Source organism: Dermacentor albipictus, unplaced genomic scaffold, assembly GCF_038994185.2.
Source record: "Dermacentor albipictus isolate Rhodes 1998 colony unplaced genomic scaffold, USDA_Dalb.pri_finalv2 scaffold_20, whole genome shotgun sequence".
Taxonomy (NCBI): domain Eukaryota; kingdom Metazoa; phylum Arthropoda; class Arachnida; order Ixodida; family Ixodidae; genus Dermacentor; species Dermacentor albipictus.
In genome coordinates this window covers 3,606,490-3,624,412 of record NW_027225574.1, presented here as the reverse complement: position 1 = coordinate 3,624,412, position 17,923 = coordinate 3,606,490, and the positions used below count along the sequence as shown (strand labels likewise).

Genomic DNA, 17,923 nt, shown 5'->3' with positions numbered 1-17,923 from the left:
TGAGCATGCATGCTGGAATTGTGTGCCTTATGTGCCTGTCACACGTGCACTTTCATCTACCACTAAAACCAACAACTGTTCAAATTCGTGAGCTGCACTGATTCCGTTATGTAAGCTTGCAGGTTTTAATTTTTTTTTTTTCCCAGGGGTTATGACACTGTGTGGCACATGTACGTTTGGGCATGCATGCATGTGTGTGTGCATGCATGTGTACTGTACATGCATTTGTTCACAGCTTAACCCCATGAGGGCTGTGCTTGCATATTACAGGGTAAAACTACTGTTGTGCAGGGGTCAGGTACACTCAATTTAAAGCGATAGCTTTTTTTTGCTACCCCCCACATGGTGGTTTGTGTTATTCTGGCTGGCTGTTTGGTGACTTTGAGATGGGTAATCTTGACATGTGCCTTTGCCGTAATTTTCTGCATATAACCCGCCACCGTGTATAACCAACCGGTACCCCCAATTACAACAGCCTGGAAAAAAAATAATACCCGCGTGTATAACCTGAGGAAATAACTGCATGTAACCACACTCAAATCTTTGAAAAGACTGTCTTCATTCGCGGGTGCACGACTCGTCCACGTCATATCTTTGGCCAGCAGCTCTTTGACCCCCCCCCCACACACACACACACTTTTGGTGACGCTGATAAAGCTGGATTCACACGACAGACATGATCACGGATGGGTCATTCACGTGACACGTGACGTAAATCAGATCACTTCGCAACCAGCATTCATGTGATAGAGGATGACGGCACCAACAGAGCAACCCTCACATGGGCAATTGCGACGGAACAAATGTGACCAAGCAAAAAATCCCAACAATAATTTGGGTCTCAGCACGCCTTCCGAGGACCGAGCCAGGAAATATGGGGCAATCAATAAGCTACGCCTTGGAGAACAAGAATTTGAAGCAAGTGCTTACAGAGCAGCTCCTGATAATACATCCAAGGGTCTCATCAGAGGAATATCTCAGGAGGAGGGTCCGGAGGACATAGTGACCAGTCTGGTCACGCCACGCAATCCTGGAGTCTTGCACGCCAAGAGAATGGGTAACACTGACAACGTGATCGTTTTATTTGAAGGTTTTCACGTCCCAAGATATGTGAGGTATGGAGCGATGCTTATCCAATGCTCCTTGTATAAAAAGCACATCGACATATGCTATGGATGCGGAAGAACAGGGCACAGGGCTGACGTGTGCCCCAACCCTGAAGACAAGATTTGCCGGGGGTGTGGGTGCAAGAATCCACAGCAGGATCACAACTGCAACGCGGAGTGCCAACTATGCGGCAAAGACCACCTCACGGGAGACAAGAAGTGCCAAGCAAGATACAAGATACCGTACCTGGTCAGGAGACGCCGCTGGGAGCAACGGAGGAGGGAAGAAGAGGCCGAAGAGGAAGAGTACTACTACCACAACTACAATGAAAACAGAGGGAGCAACAATAATAATCATAAGACTGTAGCGAGCAAGCAGCCCTCAACCGACAGAGAAGACACAAGCAGGAAAAACTATGGAAGACACCGCTCCGGTTCCTTCCCGAGACTGCCAGGGGAAGCCGGTCGCCAACGCTCCAGGTCCAGGTCCAAGACCAGATCGTGGACGAGATCAAGGTCGAGGTCCGGTTCGAGAACTAATCGAGGGGGAGACGGGAGCAAAGCACAAGTGAGCTGGGCAAGCGCGGTCTCCGGCACTGCTACTCAATCGCCTAAAGTTAAAGGGTCCGCCATAGAACAAGAAATGACACAGATTAGAAACATGTTAGAACAGATTACCCGAGAGAATGCAATGCTTAAAGATGAGATCAAGCAGCTTAGGGCAGAAAACGCGAAGCTTCAGCAAGAAAAGAATGGCAACGCACCCTCCGCCAGTACGACGTTGACGCGGAGTCGGGCTCCAACGCCCGTTCCCACGCAAGCGAACGGAGAAGCACCACCACACAAAAGGAGGGCGCAAGAAACGGCTGAAGAAAAGAGCGTCTTTGCAATCAGCGAGGTTATGGGAACGTTTAAAGGAATGTTCGATGGGTTACAGCAACAAATCACAAACATGTATGTAGAGATTAAACAACGATTTGATGGATTAGAGAATAGAGTAGCGGCACTAGAAAGCACACCAAAGGATATTAGGCCAGCAGGCGCAGGACCGGTTAAAAGCAAGCCGTATAGCAGGCCGAATGCGGTAGAAAATAGCGAGGCCACCGGGGAAGAACAGATAAATCAACATGGCGCCGCGTAACCAATACGCGATTTGGCAATGGAACTGCCGCGGGTATCGTCGCAAGCGAGGAAACCTGCAGCAGTTCATAACAAGTAAGGAGGCGCCAGATGTCATCGCCCTGCAGGAAACCGGGTGGATAGCAAAATTATCGGGGTATAAATCGTATAGTGCTTCCGGCGAGAAGGCAACCGTCACGACGCTCATACACAGAAACCTCTCGGCTGTCGAGCACGATACCGGTGTGCGCGGCATAGACCACGTCCTGATTGAAATAATCCCCTCCCGTAAAGAAGAGGGAAGTCTATTTATTCTGAACATATATAGTCCACCCCGGCACAAGCCCAAATTCGGCCCACTCTTCCACAAAGTGTTGAGCGTAGCGCACAAGCAGGCACTAGTCGTGGTCGGCGATTTTAACGCGCCACACGCGGCTTGGGGATACAGCATAGAGAACATTAAGGGCCGAAGCCTGTGGGCAGACGCTCAGCACGAAGGCCTAACGCTCATAACTGACCCTCAGGCACCAACCAGAATAGGAAACAGCGTAACCAACGACACGACACCAGATCTCACATTTACGAAGAATGTAGCAATTTCTCAATGGACAAACATGCAGGAAAGCTTAGGTAGTGACCACTACGTCGTCGTCACAACGGTACAAGCAGGCCCAAGGAAAAAGAGGGGGAGAGAACTGAAGCTAGTAGAATGGGACTCTTTCCGCAAAATCCGACAAGATGATGCGGAAGACACTATAACGGACATAGAGAAATGGGCAGAGAAACTGCAAGAAAACATTAAACGAGCTACCAAAACTGTTCCAGAGGAGGCAGGTATAGAGGAGATGGATAGCAGATTATTGCACATGTGGGAAGCGAAAGGTAGCATGCTGAAAAGATGGAAAAAGCAAAAACATAATCGGAAATTAAGGAAGAGAATTGTGGAATTAAACAAGGAAATCGAGATATATGCAAATAGGTTAACCCAACAGAAGTGGGAAGCCACGTGCGACTTGATGGAAAGGCAGATAGGAATGTCCAAGACCTGGAACATTCTCCGATGCCTCATGGACCCCGGAAGTACAAAAACCATACAAAGACACAATCTACAGAAGGTTATACACAGCTACAACGGCACAGAAGAAGAGCTCTTCCGAGAGCTCCAAAAGATGTACGTTGGAGATGCGGATAGAGAAGTACTTCCGGATTACCTAGGTAACGAGAATCCAGATCTTGGTACCCCTATTACGGAGGCAGAAGTCAGATATGAACTGACCAGGCTCAACTCAAAATCTGCACCAGGACCTGATGGGATAAGTAACAAAACACTTAGAAACCTCGACGATGTATCCATCCGAGCTCTCACGGACTACATGAATAACTGCTGGGAGCAAGGCAGCATTCCAAGTCAATGGAAATCAGCCCAAATTATTTTTATACCAAAGACTGGAAAGAAACCACAACTGACGAACTTAAGGCCCATATCCCTGACATCCTGCGTCGGTAAACTCATGGAACATGTGGTTCTCACACGTCTCACGAGATACATGGATGATGGAGGACTTTACCCACATACCATGGTTGGATTTCGACCAAAGTTATCGACGCAGGATATTATGCTCAAACTAAAACATCAGATCATAGATGCGGGTGAGAAAAGTCTAGACACTAAGGCCATACTAGGTCTCGATCTAACTAAGGCCTTTGACACCGTCACGCACAAGGCCATACTACAAAATCTCCAAAAACTGGATGTAGGACGTAAAACATACGCGTACATCAAAGACTTCTTGACAGATCGTACCGCAAAGATTTCAATTGGAGAATCCAAATCGGACGCACTCAAGCTAGGTAATAGGGGTACCCCGCAGGGTTCAGTCCTATCTCCCTTTCTATTCAACGTGGCAATGATTGGTCTTCCTGCGAGACTCGAAAAGATAGAAGGACTCGGACACAGCCTCTACGCGGACGACATCACCCTTTGGGTGGCGGGTGGAAGCGATGGGCATGTGGAAGAGATCCTTCAAACCGCAGTAAACACGGTAGAAGACTACATCAAAGACAAGGGACTGAGATGCTCCTCGCAAAAATCAGAACTTCTGCTCTATAGGCCCACATGCCGGGGTCGAAGAAGCATTAGGGAAAGGCCGGGCATTGTGGTCACAGTAGAAGGCACCACAATACCGATAGTGGAGAGCCTGAGAATACTGGGACTCCGCATATCCGAAAACGGCCATAACGGAGAAACCATTAGACTACTTGACAATAGTATTCAACAAACAATCAGACTAATAAAGCGGATATCCAACAGGCACTATGGCATGAAAGAGCACACTCTCATCCGATTAATAGAAACATTCGTAATCAGTCGTATTGTATATGTGGTTCCTTACCTCAAGCTCTACGCTGCGGAGAAAGCCAAGATAAACTGCATTATTAGAAGGGCCTATAAGCAAGCCTTGGGACTTCCGGCAAATACGTCAAACGAGAAATTCTTGGCGCTCGGCGTGCACAATACATTAGACGAACTTATTGAGGCACAGAGAGTAGCGCAGTATGAAAGGCTTACGCAGAGTTTGACGGGGAGACACATCTTAGATGACATCGGAATAACCTACGAAGCACAGCATGGAGTGCGGAGAGACATCCCAAGGAAAATAAGGGAACATCTATCAATACCCCCACTCCCCAGAAACATGCACCCGGAGTTTCACCAAGATCGAAGAAACGCACGAGCGAGAGCTCTCCACAAAAGATTCCGTGATGCCAGGGACGTGGTCTATGTGGACGCGGCGGAGTATGCAAATGGACAGAGTATGTCGATAGTTGCTACGAGTCTAGAGGGTGACTGCAGAGTTAGTGGGACGGTGAAAACATGGAAGGCAGAGGTGGCGGAGGAAGCTGCCTTAGCACTGGCAATAGCCTCCACGGAAGCCAACATCGTAGTAAGCGACTGCAAGACAGCAGTCAAGAACTATGCGAAAGGAAGAATCTCGCCGGAAGCACTGAGAATTTTAAACAACTTTCGTGAAGATCGCGACATTCACATTATATGGGCACCCGCACACTCCTCCCTTCCCGGGAACGAAATAGCGCACAACCTGGCTCGAGAACTGACAGGCCGAGCAGGTGACACGCAACAAATACTGGGAACGGAGAGAGACCGGATGACCAGCTTTAACGAGATCACCAAACACTATAAATTGGGAAGGGCCCATTTCCCCCCGGCACACTCCTCGTTAAATAGACGGCAAGCGACGGCATGGCGCCTCTTACAAACAGATACATATCCGAACCCGGTGGCCTACCACCGCTACTACCCGGACCTTTACACGGATAGATGTAGATTCTGTGAAGAAAGGGCGGACCTACAACACATGGTATGGGCTTGTCCTCGTACACCCATACAGAATAAAATAATTAAAACCAGAGAGCAGTGGGGGACCGCGTTGCTCAGCTGTGCACCGGAAGACCAACGCAAGGCAATCCAGCAGGCCAAAGATGCCGCCAGGGCCCAAGGGCTCGAGGCCGTCATTTAGGTAGAGGCCTAGGTCTCAAATCTGCTGTGCACAAATAAAGTTTATTCCTCCTCCTCCTCCTCCACCGTATCGCGTGGACTGAAAGAGCACCGCGGTAATGGGGGACTTATGATCACGTGATGCACAATCCGCAAGCCTAAATCAAGATCAAAATGCTTGGCTGGGGAGAGGATGGGGTTCCCAAGGAGATAAGGAAGCTTTAAATGGCCTTTAAAGGGACACTAAAGGCAAATATTAAGCTAAAGTGATTGATAGATTAGTGCTGGAAAATCTCTAAGGCGTCAATATTATAGCGAGCAGAGCCTTAATAATCGAGATATTGAGCTAAATGCAGGACATGGATAGAGACTCCCCCAGGATATTCAAGCACTTGCCCAATGACGAAAGCACTCCCAGTTAAATTCTGTCACTAGTACTCAACCATTCGTTGAAAAAAACATCCTTATATTGTATTATAAGACGAAATAAAATGCTACTTGCTTAGTTCTATTTCATTTTTTAGAAGAAAAGAAAACATTGAAATTGCCCTTCGCAATGGCGCAGCTGGTCGAAAGGTTTCACTTTCGTTCGACGCTGTGCTGCCCACGCTTTCACGTTTCACTAGTTTCATTATTGCGTAGTGCTGCTCTGGTTTTGCTGGCTCACGAAACTTGCGCAAACTGCAAGCAGCAGAGAATCATCTTCCATGTGATGTCGCGGGATACCCGAACGTTCTATTACGCCACTTCACCAAAAAACAGCTGCAGCGGCGAATCCACCACACTGCCTTGCTCGGTAGTGCCGCCTGTCGGACGGGGTTTTACTCACCGACGGCAGCAAAGGGGGGTGTGGCATATGCAATGTCACCACTCCCACGGTTGGGTGGCAGGAGATTTGAATTTCAAAAAAGGCATTCGGACCCTTCAGATGCAATTTTCTTGTAAACTAAGTCTTTTCTTGGTGCGAAACAAGCGTTGCAAGGTTTCTGGAATGGTATTTAAACAGTCCACGTCGGCTGAGTATTTGCCTTTAGTGTCCTTTTAAATGGAGAACCTTGTCTTGAGGTGTGGCTTCCCGGCAGTGTGCGCTGCACTGCCGTGCTGCGCTACCTCAAGGTGAAATTCACATATAACCCACTCCCCGACTTTACCATTCAATTAAAAAAAAATATTCGGTATGAATTTTACGGGCAGAAATATGGTTTGTATATATAAAGAAATTACATTTCCATTGGTTGGTTTCAAACCTGGTTCCTCCAGCACAGAAGTGCGATGCTCTATTAGGCCATGGATGCATGCCTAAAAAGGCTGAGTAAAACATCTTTGCCAATTTACCTCATGCAGGCCAGTGCTTTGAGATGCTTGGCCTACTAGGTAGGTCGCATAGGACCAATTTACTTACGAAAAGTGGGCGCAGGCATCTTTAGCTGACGATGTAGATAATAATCACAGGAAACACTCGCCACCTAACGTCACTGCGCATCTCTCATGGTACTGTGGCACTGTGGCATGTTTCTACACAGGCAAGCATGTAATGCCCTGTGATTCAACATGTTTTAATGCTTAATAAAGGTTCCCCTTTTTCTGCACAATCCACCGTGGTGGCTGAGCGATGCATTCATCACTGTAATCTGCAGCACATCTCCTGTCATATTGCACCATTTAACTTGCTGGCTGAAGAAAGCTTCACTTACACAGATTCTCACTGTGTGTTGGATCTGCATAATTTTTTGTACTTTTGTTCAGTCTGCTGCTCGTAACTAATTTTGAAGAAGAGAAAGGAAAGTGGAGTGGTCGCACCTTATGAAAACCTGCCTCATTATTAGCTCAGTGGCTGTGGCGTTGCACTGCTGAGCATGTGGCCGCAAGTTCTGTCACGGCCACAGCGACTGCATTCTGATGCGGGTAGAATGCAGAATGTAGAATGATGCGGGTAGAACACCTGCGTACCTTGTATTGAGTGCACATCAAAACGAAAGCCAGGTGGTCAAAATTAATCTGCGGTTTCCCACTACAGTCTGCCTCATAATCGTGTAGAGGTTCTGGCACGTAGAACCCCAGATTTTAATTTTAGCACCTTATGTAAAAGCTATTTGAACACAAGTTGCCTAGTGATATTGCATGTACAATAGGGACTTTCTTTTTCCATTTCTAACCTAGCTTTCGCCTTGGGGCATAGCATATCTGTTTGGAAGGGCCCTATATTCTTGTACAATGTTCTTATGCAATGTAAATTTTTGCGCAATAACTCTTTTGATTCCTCACAGCTCAAAAGGCTGAAGTTATGAAATAAACTACAAATCAATAAGCTCTAAAAATTTCAAACTTTAAAGAAAAGGTGTCTTTGTATGGAGTGAAAAAAGAAAAAAAAAGATTTTCATTTAATGTGATGTCAAATTGGCATTTTATATTGTAGCATGTGTACTCATAGGCGAGTGTGAAAGGGGCCAGGATTTCCCCAAATTACCAAGGTTAACCTGGCTTGACAGCCATTGCAATACCCAATACATGCCTGCTGAAGATACTGCTGGGGCATGGCCCAGGCAGCCTTATCATAGAAGATTTAACATCATTGTATGCGGTTTTATGCAATGACATGAGAAACTGTCACACATGCATGAAAATGTGGTGTGGCACACAAGGCACTTACCTAACGCTGTGAAGTGCACAAAGTATTGTGTGAACGGCTTATATATATTTTTTTCTATTCCAGCAATTGTGGCAGTTGCATAATATGAAAACCATTTATTTAGAATAAAGCTTGAGGCAGGGCTTCAAGGAGATTCATCTTTAACTACTGGAGCCATTTATGGCCACAGCAGGTTTGGCTGCAGTATGTTGCTGGGGTCAGAGCTGAAACTTGTCAGCCTTAAATACACATAGCCTAAGCATACTTACAGTGCTTAGGCATTGAAACGGTAATGCTTTTTTTTTTTCATATTCTGGACGTAGCACTTAAAAACAGCTTAGTGCCAACTTTGCTTGCTGCCCTGTGTTGTAGATAGGGAACGCAAGATCAGAGGGCTGAAGATGAATGTTTATTTAGTTGCTTATGTTATGTCCAAGCAGACTTCCTGTGTGAAGTGGGCTTCGCAATGGGAAAGAGGGTTGTTGCATCACTCTCTTTAAATTGCGGGGTAAGAGTGGCGTCTCTGGCCACGTGACCATGACCGGAGTTGACAGCAGCTGCAGGAGGACATATTTCACAGTTGCACTCCGATGTAAACATTGAGAAACCATGAGGTGTGTCACTTCTCACCCATGTTGTTAAACACATGCACAGTGCGGCTCTTCTGCAGCTTGTATGTATGGCTTTTGGGTTCACAACACCCTGGAAAAAGATATGGGGCTTTCAACTTTTCATCCATTGCACATTCATTGCTTCTGCCAAAGTAATCTCAATGTAACTTTCAATGCTGTTCACACACAGCATTTATACTCTGCTTACACAATGGAGAGTTTAGGCCTTGCTGTATTGCCATACCAGCTATACAAATATGGTTATCCACTTTCGTAGCGACATAGTAGAAGTACTGCACATGTAATATGCATATACTCTGCTGGATAGCAAGTTTTACTGGTTCGCCAGTTCAGTTCCATCTGGTAATACAGCAGGACTAAAACTTTAATCGCACAACTTCTCTCTGTCCTGGGCCTAAGCAGTGCCATTCTACCAACGAGTGCAGATTGACAAGCCAATCACTCCAGGTGACCGTGGGGCCGCAGCATTCCTGCATGGTGTGACAGATGAGATGAGGCAAGAGCACCGGCAGAGGATATTTGCCTGCAGCAAAGATGACATCATCTCGGCAGTCAAGAGGTATGTGAAGAGTCCACACTTTGAGCATGCAATAGCATTTTTACTTGCCATTTGTGAGCTTATATAGTAGTGACACTTTCCTTGACTTTGTTTGGCCCAAGTTAGTTCCCTTGAACTAGTTTTACCCAAATTTCCTTCTAGTGTTATTGCTGTACAGTAGGCTGTGACTATTTAGTTTGTGATGTCTTGCTGTTCTTTTCTCTTGCCTAATGACAGAGTTTGTGTGCTAGCCAATTACAAGGTTGCATAAGGTGCTGACGAAAACTGAACCAGTTACAAGGACTATATTTTGTAATAATCAATTTCATTTTCCATTTTTATCATTCGTTGCTCCAAGTTGCCTCCAATGGGCCTCTTTGATTTTCGGAGTTCTGGCAGCCCACTGGCAGTCTGACGGCAACTAGCTAGTTCTGGTCCTGATAGGAAGTCACGTGGGCTGGGATTCCAAGACAACCTGAAGCTGCCCAAAGTTTACAAAAGCGAACCCCAGGGCAGCTGGCCGCAGGATGAATGTAAACATGCTACCAGCATGACAGCACTCGGAGAGGTCGGCGGGCGCTCGGCATAGTCAGCCCATTTATGAATTGCAAGCTTGAATATATATAGTTGCATTCAGGGATACAATCACTTTTGCAAGATTTCGCGCGACTCGGCACAAGATGCGCACTGGGCCAACCTCACTTTGCACAGCACAACAGATGGCCTCCGACTCGTTCGATGCCAGGACGTGCAATCGCACATAAGTGATTGTATCCCCAAAAGCGATTGCTGGAGGATCCCTGCTCGCAGCGATCATGTTGCCCACCGGTGACATTGATGAATTAGCATTGTGTCATCACTTGACAAGACAGGAAAGAGCAGAATATTGGATATGTCTTATACACATTAAATTTTGTGCCAACCTGCTTGGAGCTTCGATTTCAGAAAGTTTGATTCGGCTGATGGAGCTTTTCTTATGACCCTATCGAGCGGGGGATGCAGCTGGCGCATGAAAATGCACACCGCCTGTGACTAGCGAAAAGTTTCACATGAAAAACAATGTTGGTTGCAATCATGAGAGTAGTAAGCTAATGTACGTGTGCCTATTACTCAACCAGTGCATTCTTAACATAAATCACCTGCAGTTCGAACACGCATCAGTTTCGAACTGCCACCTAAGCATACGACGGAGACATGGAGCAAACCCTGGCTAACTGCAATGCCTTCACTAACTGCAGAAAAAGGAGATATCGCCACATATATATGCGAGATATGTGAAAAGGAACACCACCAGAGAAAGACAAACCGAAAATGACCGCAGTGTGTGTGAATGAGCATCTACAACTTGCGAAGAACACGATGCAGATAACACACACGCATGAGAGCGTGGCGCGCTGTTCACTGCCGGGGAGAAGTTCTCACGGAACACACACGCATGCACATACAAAAGCTTTAAATGGTTCACCGCTGTTCATATCACACTACCTCGCATTGTGGAATGGTGCGTTAGAACTTAAGAAGATAATGCTAGAAGTGAGGAAATCCAAAGATGACCGTAGCCAGTTGGCTGAGCAAAGTAAAGTCTTCAAGCGCCCAAGTTGCAATATCGTCAAGTCCCCACAAAGGTAGCGGCGAGTGCTCATCACCTCTTTTAGTCGTCTGCTAGCCATAGAACTTCCAGAGAGCAGCCAGACCAAAATCATCCTGGCTGGTTCTGGCAGCCGGCAGGTAGCCAGAACCATCCAGCCCAAGTAAAACAACGCCCGGCAGAAGTGTGTGACGCGGTGGATAGAGCAACCAGAGAAAAATGAAGGGGCTCTGGCTGGCTGTTGCAGCCTGCGGGTAGCGAGAAGTGGGAAATCGAAGAGGCCCAATAATGGCAGCATGGCTTCTTCAGAGCAAGTGACAGTACAAAAAGAATGGATCACAAAATGTGTCATTACAAAATAGGACCTCAGGATTACTTCATGACTATAAGTTGTGGTGCTAACAATTGATTGAAAAATACCACTAATGCTTGCCCATTAGCTTATAGTATTCTGTATCAGCAGTAGCAGTCAGTGAAAGGGAGACAATAGCAGAGATGTTACACTGAACCAATTAAGCGACTTAGATGGGCTAGTTGGTTGCTGGCTTGTTGAAACATGGTTATAGACATGGAACAGACACAAAGAATGCGACTGTCCTCTGTGCATTCTTTCTGTGTCCCGTCCTCAGAATGTGCTATTATCACCATGTTCCATCAATACAGTGAACCACTCCATATGGTTAGTATTGTCATCATTACATTAATTCACATAGTAGCTCAGCGTACGAGTAAAAATTTATGCTATGCTCACTTCAATGTAGAAAACATCATGTGCAAAAAAAGTATGCAATTAAAGTATTTGGTCACTGTTATTTCAGCAATGTTGGTAATGAAGAGTAGAGAATTAGGTACAAGTTAATGATAGCGAGCTTGTGTAGTGAAACTGGGTCGAGGCATACACAGAGAGCTGCTAAAAATGGGGAGTCACATTGGTTTTCCAGCAACAGGGCCATTAACAGCAAGTTGTAAAGAAGTTGTTCTTGTGAGAGCAGTACCTGTAAAATTGTACTACCTTTGCTACAAACTAAGGTAAATATTTGCAACTATCCAATGTAGACATAACTTAAATGCCACTTTCTTGCTTAAATTTAATCTTATAAACTTATATTTACAGCAAACCATTGTGTATAATTCAATCAGGGCACCAACCATGTCTCATACTACCTGTCTTAGCAGTCTGGAAAAGGCAGTATGGTCAAGAATTTTTTCTCAGTGGTACAGACTCGATTGGAAAAAATCGTGGAAGTAGAACAATCATTTGAGCAGTTTCTTATGGGACCTTGTAGTTATAAAGTAATTAAATCTCAATTTAATGTAGAGCCATTTATGTCGAAATATTTTTAAAGAAAAATTAACGAATTACTGGGTCAAATCACATGTGGAAGGTGAATATTGGCTGCATGCATCACAAAAGAAAAGGTGAAAAAAACTATCCTTTACCCTAGCTGATGAAATGCAGCTCATTGAACTTCCTGTCGAATATGGTAGTGCCTTTAGTAAAGTTGTGTGCAGTAATATTCTGCACACTGAAGTGGTGCCATATTATGTAAGGCAGAGGGTTCAATTTACATGCAGCTCGATTTTCATGGCAATTTTTTTTCCTTGCCACCACTGCATGGAACTCGCAGAAACAAATTGCGTACACAAATGTGTAAACACTGTAGATTGTGAAAGGAGATCATGCAACTAGAGCAGCCATCTTGTCCTCCTCATAAAAGCAAACTTGGTGGCGAAATAGCAAGATTCCGTTAAATGCGAAGTTTGCTTTTCATGATGACTAAAATGACTACCTTTTTATAATTATGCTACAGTTGAGCAGATGACAGTTTTTGTTCTGCGTGATACCTTGCTCGCCTTACATACTTCCTCAGAACTTTATTTATACAAACCTGTTTTACATGCTTGCTTTTGCTTCTACCCACATTTTAGGTGTGCTGGTGAAGGTAGCTGCACGTCAAGTGTCGCTGTCATCGGCCCTGAAAATAAGTTCACAGAGACTGGGAAACACTGGCTTGTCCACAGAGAGTAGGTGCTGTCTGCAAGGTTGTAAGGCCTTCCACTTCATGTGCTTAGGCGTGAAAATCGGGCTGTCATATTTGCTGGCCTACATGTTTGTGTGTACCACCTGGTCTGGTTTTTTCAACTGTGCCTTATCTTACTAGTGAATGGGTAGTGCTCATTATGTAAGGGCCTTTGATCGCAACTGTCATGCCACTGTACCTTATACCTTTGTGATTCTAAATTCAGGGCAACAGCAGAGTCAATAAGAAGGTGAAAGAGCTGGTCGCTGTAGTCAGCTTCAGTTAATTTGTCACGCAGTCGATCAACACACCTTTTAATTTAGTCATGCTAAAATGCCCCAAATGGCAGCCATGTCTGTAACACCTACATTTAGTTTGAACTCTCTTCTTTTTTTTTTTTTTCTTTTACATCGCCTGTGACAGATAGCACTTTTCGGCCTTTTAGGTGGATTTCTGGAAGAGGCAGATATTACTTGCATGACAAATTGCAACGCCCAGTTGCCGCTCCCAGCCAGAGAGTTGAGGTAACACGCATAAACGCTGTGACATGAAACGCACTCCTAGCAACGTCACTCATCATGACACGTTACTTTGGCAAATTGTCTAATGCGGAACACGCAACGCTGCCACCGGAAAGGCACTACATGGCGAAAAGGGAAGAGGAAGAAAAAATGGAGGCGGGGCTAGTCAGGTGAACTCAACGTGGTCTCTCGGTTTCGGTATGGGAGGAGTGGAAGGAATGTCATGGATGCTGCTCGATGTAGAGGGAGAGAGTGTCTCTGTCAGGAGCTGCACTTGCCTCCTGGAGTTATGGTAACACGGCATTTGATTCCTTCTATCTCCTCCAACAATAAGCCAATTTGCGAAAAATTATTTCAGCAAAACAATCCCCAGACAGTGTTTTAGAACTTCTAGTTTAAAAACTGAAACTAAAATTTACAATGGGGCCCGGTGGAGGGCCCTTTTAAGGGAGATTACCTTAGAGATCCATATTTTCTAATAATAAATCAAACTGAATTAAACATATGCAGAATATAGAGTTCAGTCACCGATTTTCAAATAGCTTTTTAGTTTTTCAATATTTTAATCTGATATTTTTCGGTGACTCCTCAAAGTAGGAAAAGTATGGTCTCTTGTGCAAGGTTTTGGCTTCAAACCAGGCATAGGAGAGCATCATAATATAGCATATATTGCTTTTTATGAACAACTAATTGTAAGTGAGCTAAAACTTATTTTTGTTTAGTCTTTCTGGTTTAAAAAAAAATAATTTGGGCTATAGTTATTGAGAGCATTCATGATTGGGTTCCTAAAGTTAGCATAATCACTATTGCTGCAAGTTATGGTAAGGCCTGAACACTTGACTCTAGATATCCTTGTCTATATGCATACCAGGTTTGGCCACTATTGAGTCACATTAATTACAAGAATTTCTGTGCACAAGTAGTAAAAATAGTGTAAGATTGAAAACAGAGGAAAACGAAGTTGAAACTTCTAAATACACTTTTTACTATGAGGATTGCTCAACCTGCATGAAATACGGCCAAAATGCAGACCAATATTTGCAGAAGTGTCAAACTTCAAATTCTCCTGCTGTGTAGGTGGTATGCTTATAACACATGTGAGTTTCCTCCTCCAAGCAGGCTTTTTTTTTTTTTTCTGCACTGTGATAACAAGGTTTAGCTTCAGCTGTCTGTTTTCCAGACATTCCTCTGATTCACCTCCAGTGTATCTGGTCACTCAGCGCGAATCAACTCCCGGGTTGGAACGTTGCCCAGCTCCTGTAGTACCCCCTCAAAGCCTTTGTGGCCATTGTTAGACCACAGTGCGGCTGTAGAAGTGGCCATCTCTACAACAGCGCAATTAATTGAGCGAAAATTGAAGAATGAGCTGGTGCCAGCTCACTCATGGCTAGGGCTCACTTATGCCAGGAAAGCTCACCTTCTGGCAAAACTTGTAATTGTGACCCACATAAATCTAGCATGAATAGAAGAATGAGGCTCCTACAGCTCGACCCTAGAAGAATGAGGCCCCTACAACCATGACTCAATTAGAATAACTTCTTGCAGTCTTCTGGATGGAGAAATGTCTTGGTTATAGTGACACATGAAATTTGAATGCTAAAGCATAATTTTGCAACTGAAATCTAAAAAAAATTGTTGTTTGAAAGATTCAAAAGTTAGTTTCGCCCCAAAGGCAAAGCATTGATTGCAATAGCAAATTAGCAGACAGCCATACAAAGTAAGGATAGTACTTTTATAGGCCATATCAACTTGTAAACATTCGCTTTCAAACTAAATGAACAAGCATGGTGTCAATGCGCACAGCAAACATGAATGCATCACACTTGATGACTGCGGACACTCGCTGTCAAAACATTGGCTTGAGGAAACATGGCAGCAGCAGCGAGCAATGTGACATTCATGCTGTCTATCACTTCAACGCAAAGTGAGTGCCGAGGACACACAGCATGCACAAAGCTATGAGCCGCCGATGTACCTAGACCCTGCCCCCAACGCAGATCGCTCTCAAGACACATCCGTGTGGCCACGAGCAGCCGCCACATATGTAGTCGCAGGCGGAGAGAATGCTGCCCCCCTCCCCTCTGGCACCTTGCAACATTGGGTGTTTCGCATGTGAGAGAAGACGGTGCACTTCCTCTTCACATTCATCCCTTTCACACAGGCAAGATTGAGCCGCCATCGTCGGCTCCCCTCACGCACTTTCACTCGCACATACAGCGTAGGGCACGCAGCGACAGTGTTGTCACCCTTGGACTTCATATGGAACTTCATGGCAACACCCACGCTGATGGCGGAAATGCGCTTGGAGTGTCCATATAATTGCTATTGCAATAAAATGCAATTTTTTAACCAGCATCTCCCCTTAGCAGACGTCCTAAGTCTAACAGCACTTTTGAGCTATCCTTCTTGAATAACTGCTAAAAATGTATTGGCATTCTAGTTAAGATAATCCTGAACTGCAGGAGGAAAGCTTTCGGGAAAATTAACTAGGAAGCCAATGTATTTCTTAGCATATTTAAGGACAGATGTCTCAAAAGTGATGCTAGTCATAAGATTTCTGATATGCATACATGACTTTAGCACTGCTTGGCTTCAACTTCACAATTTTATTGTGTCTTAAACTCCATAACTACATATATACTATTTAGTGAATTTTTAAAGGGACACTAAAGGCAAATATTAAGTAAAACTAAAGTGATAGATTACTGTTCAAGAATCTCTAAGGTATCAATATTATGGCGAACAGAGCCTTAATACTTGAGAAATTGAGGTAAATGTAGGACATGATTAGAGACTCCTCCGAGACTTTCAAGCACTTGCCCGATGACGAAAGCACTTCTCAGTTAAATTTTCTCACTGGTACTCAACCACTTGTTGCAAAAACCATCCTTGTATTGTATTATAAGGCGAAATAAAATGCTACTTGTCTAGTTCTATTTCCCTTTTAGAAAAAATAGCTCATTGAAATTACCCTTGACAATGACGCGGGCAGTCAAAGGTTTCATTTTCGCACGACTCTTCACCTCTCACGCTTTCGCGTTTCAGTAGTTTCGTTGTCGCGTAGTGCTGCACTGGTTTTGCTGGCTTGTGAAACTCGCATAAACTGCAAGTAGCAGAGAATTCAACTTCCATGGGATGTTGCGGGATGCCCGATTGGTCTACGCCACTTGGCCAAAAAGTCGCTGCAGCGCCAAATCCGCCACTCCTTGGAGGAAGGAAAAAACTGAGGAGAGGCCCTACTCCCTCGGCTGGCTAGGAGAAAACTGTGGAGGAAGTGACTGGATAGTTTCTCTCTCTCTCTCTCTCTTGCTTTTCTTTCTTTTCATTCTTTTCTCTTTTTTTTTTTTTGCTGTAGTGGCCATGTTCTTAGGCCACAATGGCGGCTTTGTTATAGTTGTGTGCGCTCACACATGTTGCTCTGTAGGTTTCGTACCGTGGCAAAGGCGTCGCTTGGGCAGGTTAGCGTTAGTCTCCGTGTTTTGTTGCATTGTGTGATCTGGACCGCGCTCTCCGGGGTGTTGCTGCGACCAGGTGGAACAGGAGGAACTAAAACTCGTGAAATGTACACGCATGCAACACTTTATGCAATGTACTGCACCACGGCAATGGCAACAGACGAAGGAATATCTGCAGAAAATTTTATCTTCTTCGGTGGAATCATGGTAACATGCCATCGCGGGCCGAAACCGATATGTTTCAGAATCTGTACAATGAACGCCTTGCAGGTTAGTGATTCCTGGTTTTGACAGCACATGGTGCATTTGCGGCACTTAGAACACACATTAATCAAGAATGCATAATCCTGGAGGGGGTTTTAGAAATTCGTGTTCAGTAACGACTTGCTTTTGTGCATATTAAAACACATGTTGTTCAACTGTTACTTGTTTCTCACAGTGCTCGTGACAGTATTTTAAGCAGTGCACATTCGAGGGTCAAACACACCTGCACATGTGTACTGCAATACATGTGCCGATAGAGCTTTACGCTGAATATGTGCACTTTGCTGCCCTCGGCACTGTGCGCCGGCCAGTCAATGCTTCATCCGGGAAGATAAGAAAGAAGCGGCTGCTTTGACTTATTAAGGAATGAATTAGCCCTTCTGCAGGTGTATCTTATCTATGCGCTTGAGAAGTACAGTGAAGTGAAGGTTAGCGGATGTGCTGCAAGAGTCGGCAAGGCTCCACAGAATGTACTACGCTTGCGAACACACCCAACGGCTGTTCCATGGTCGCATCTAAGCCAGGCCTACGCT

General features: G+C 45.0%; 1 protein-coding gene across 2 annotated transcripts in view; it reads left to right on the top strand.

Moving 5' to 3' along the window:
- The window catches only part of LOC135919966 (presequence protease, mitochondrial), a 198,813-nt gene that overhangs the window by 164,031 nt on the left and 16,859 nt on the right, over nt 1-17,923 (top strand). For both annotated transcript variants that reach the window (XM_070529293.1, XM_070529292.1), the window contains 2 exons: nt 9,429-9,562; nt 13,059-13,154. In XM_070529293.1, the coding sequence (XP_070385394.1) occupies nt 9,429-9,562; nt 13,059-13,154 (230 nt within the window). The remainder of the gene's footprint in view (nt 1-9,428; nt 9,563-13,058; nt 13,155-17,923) is intronic.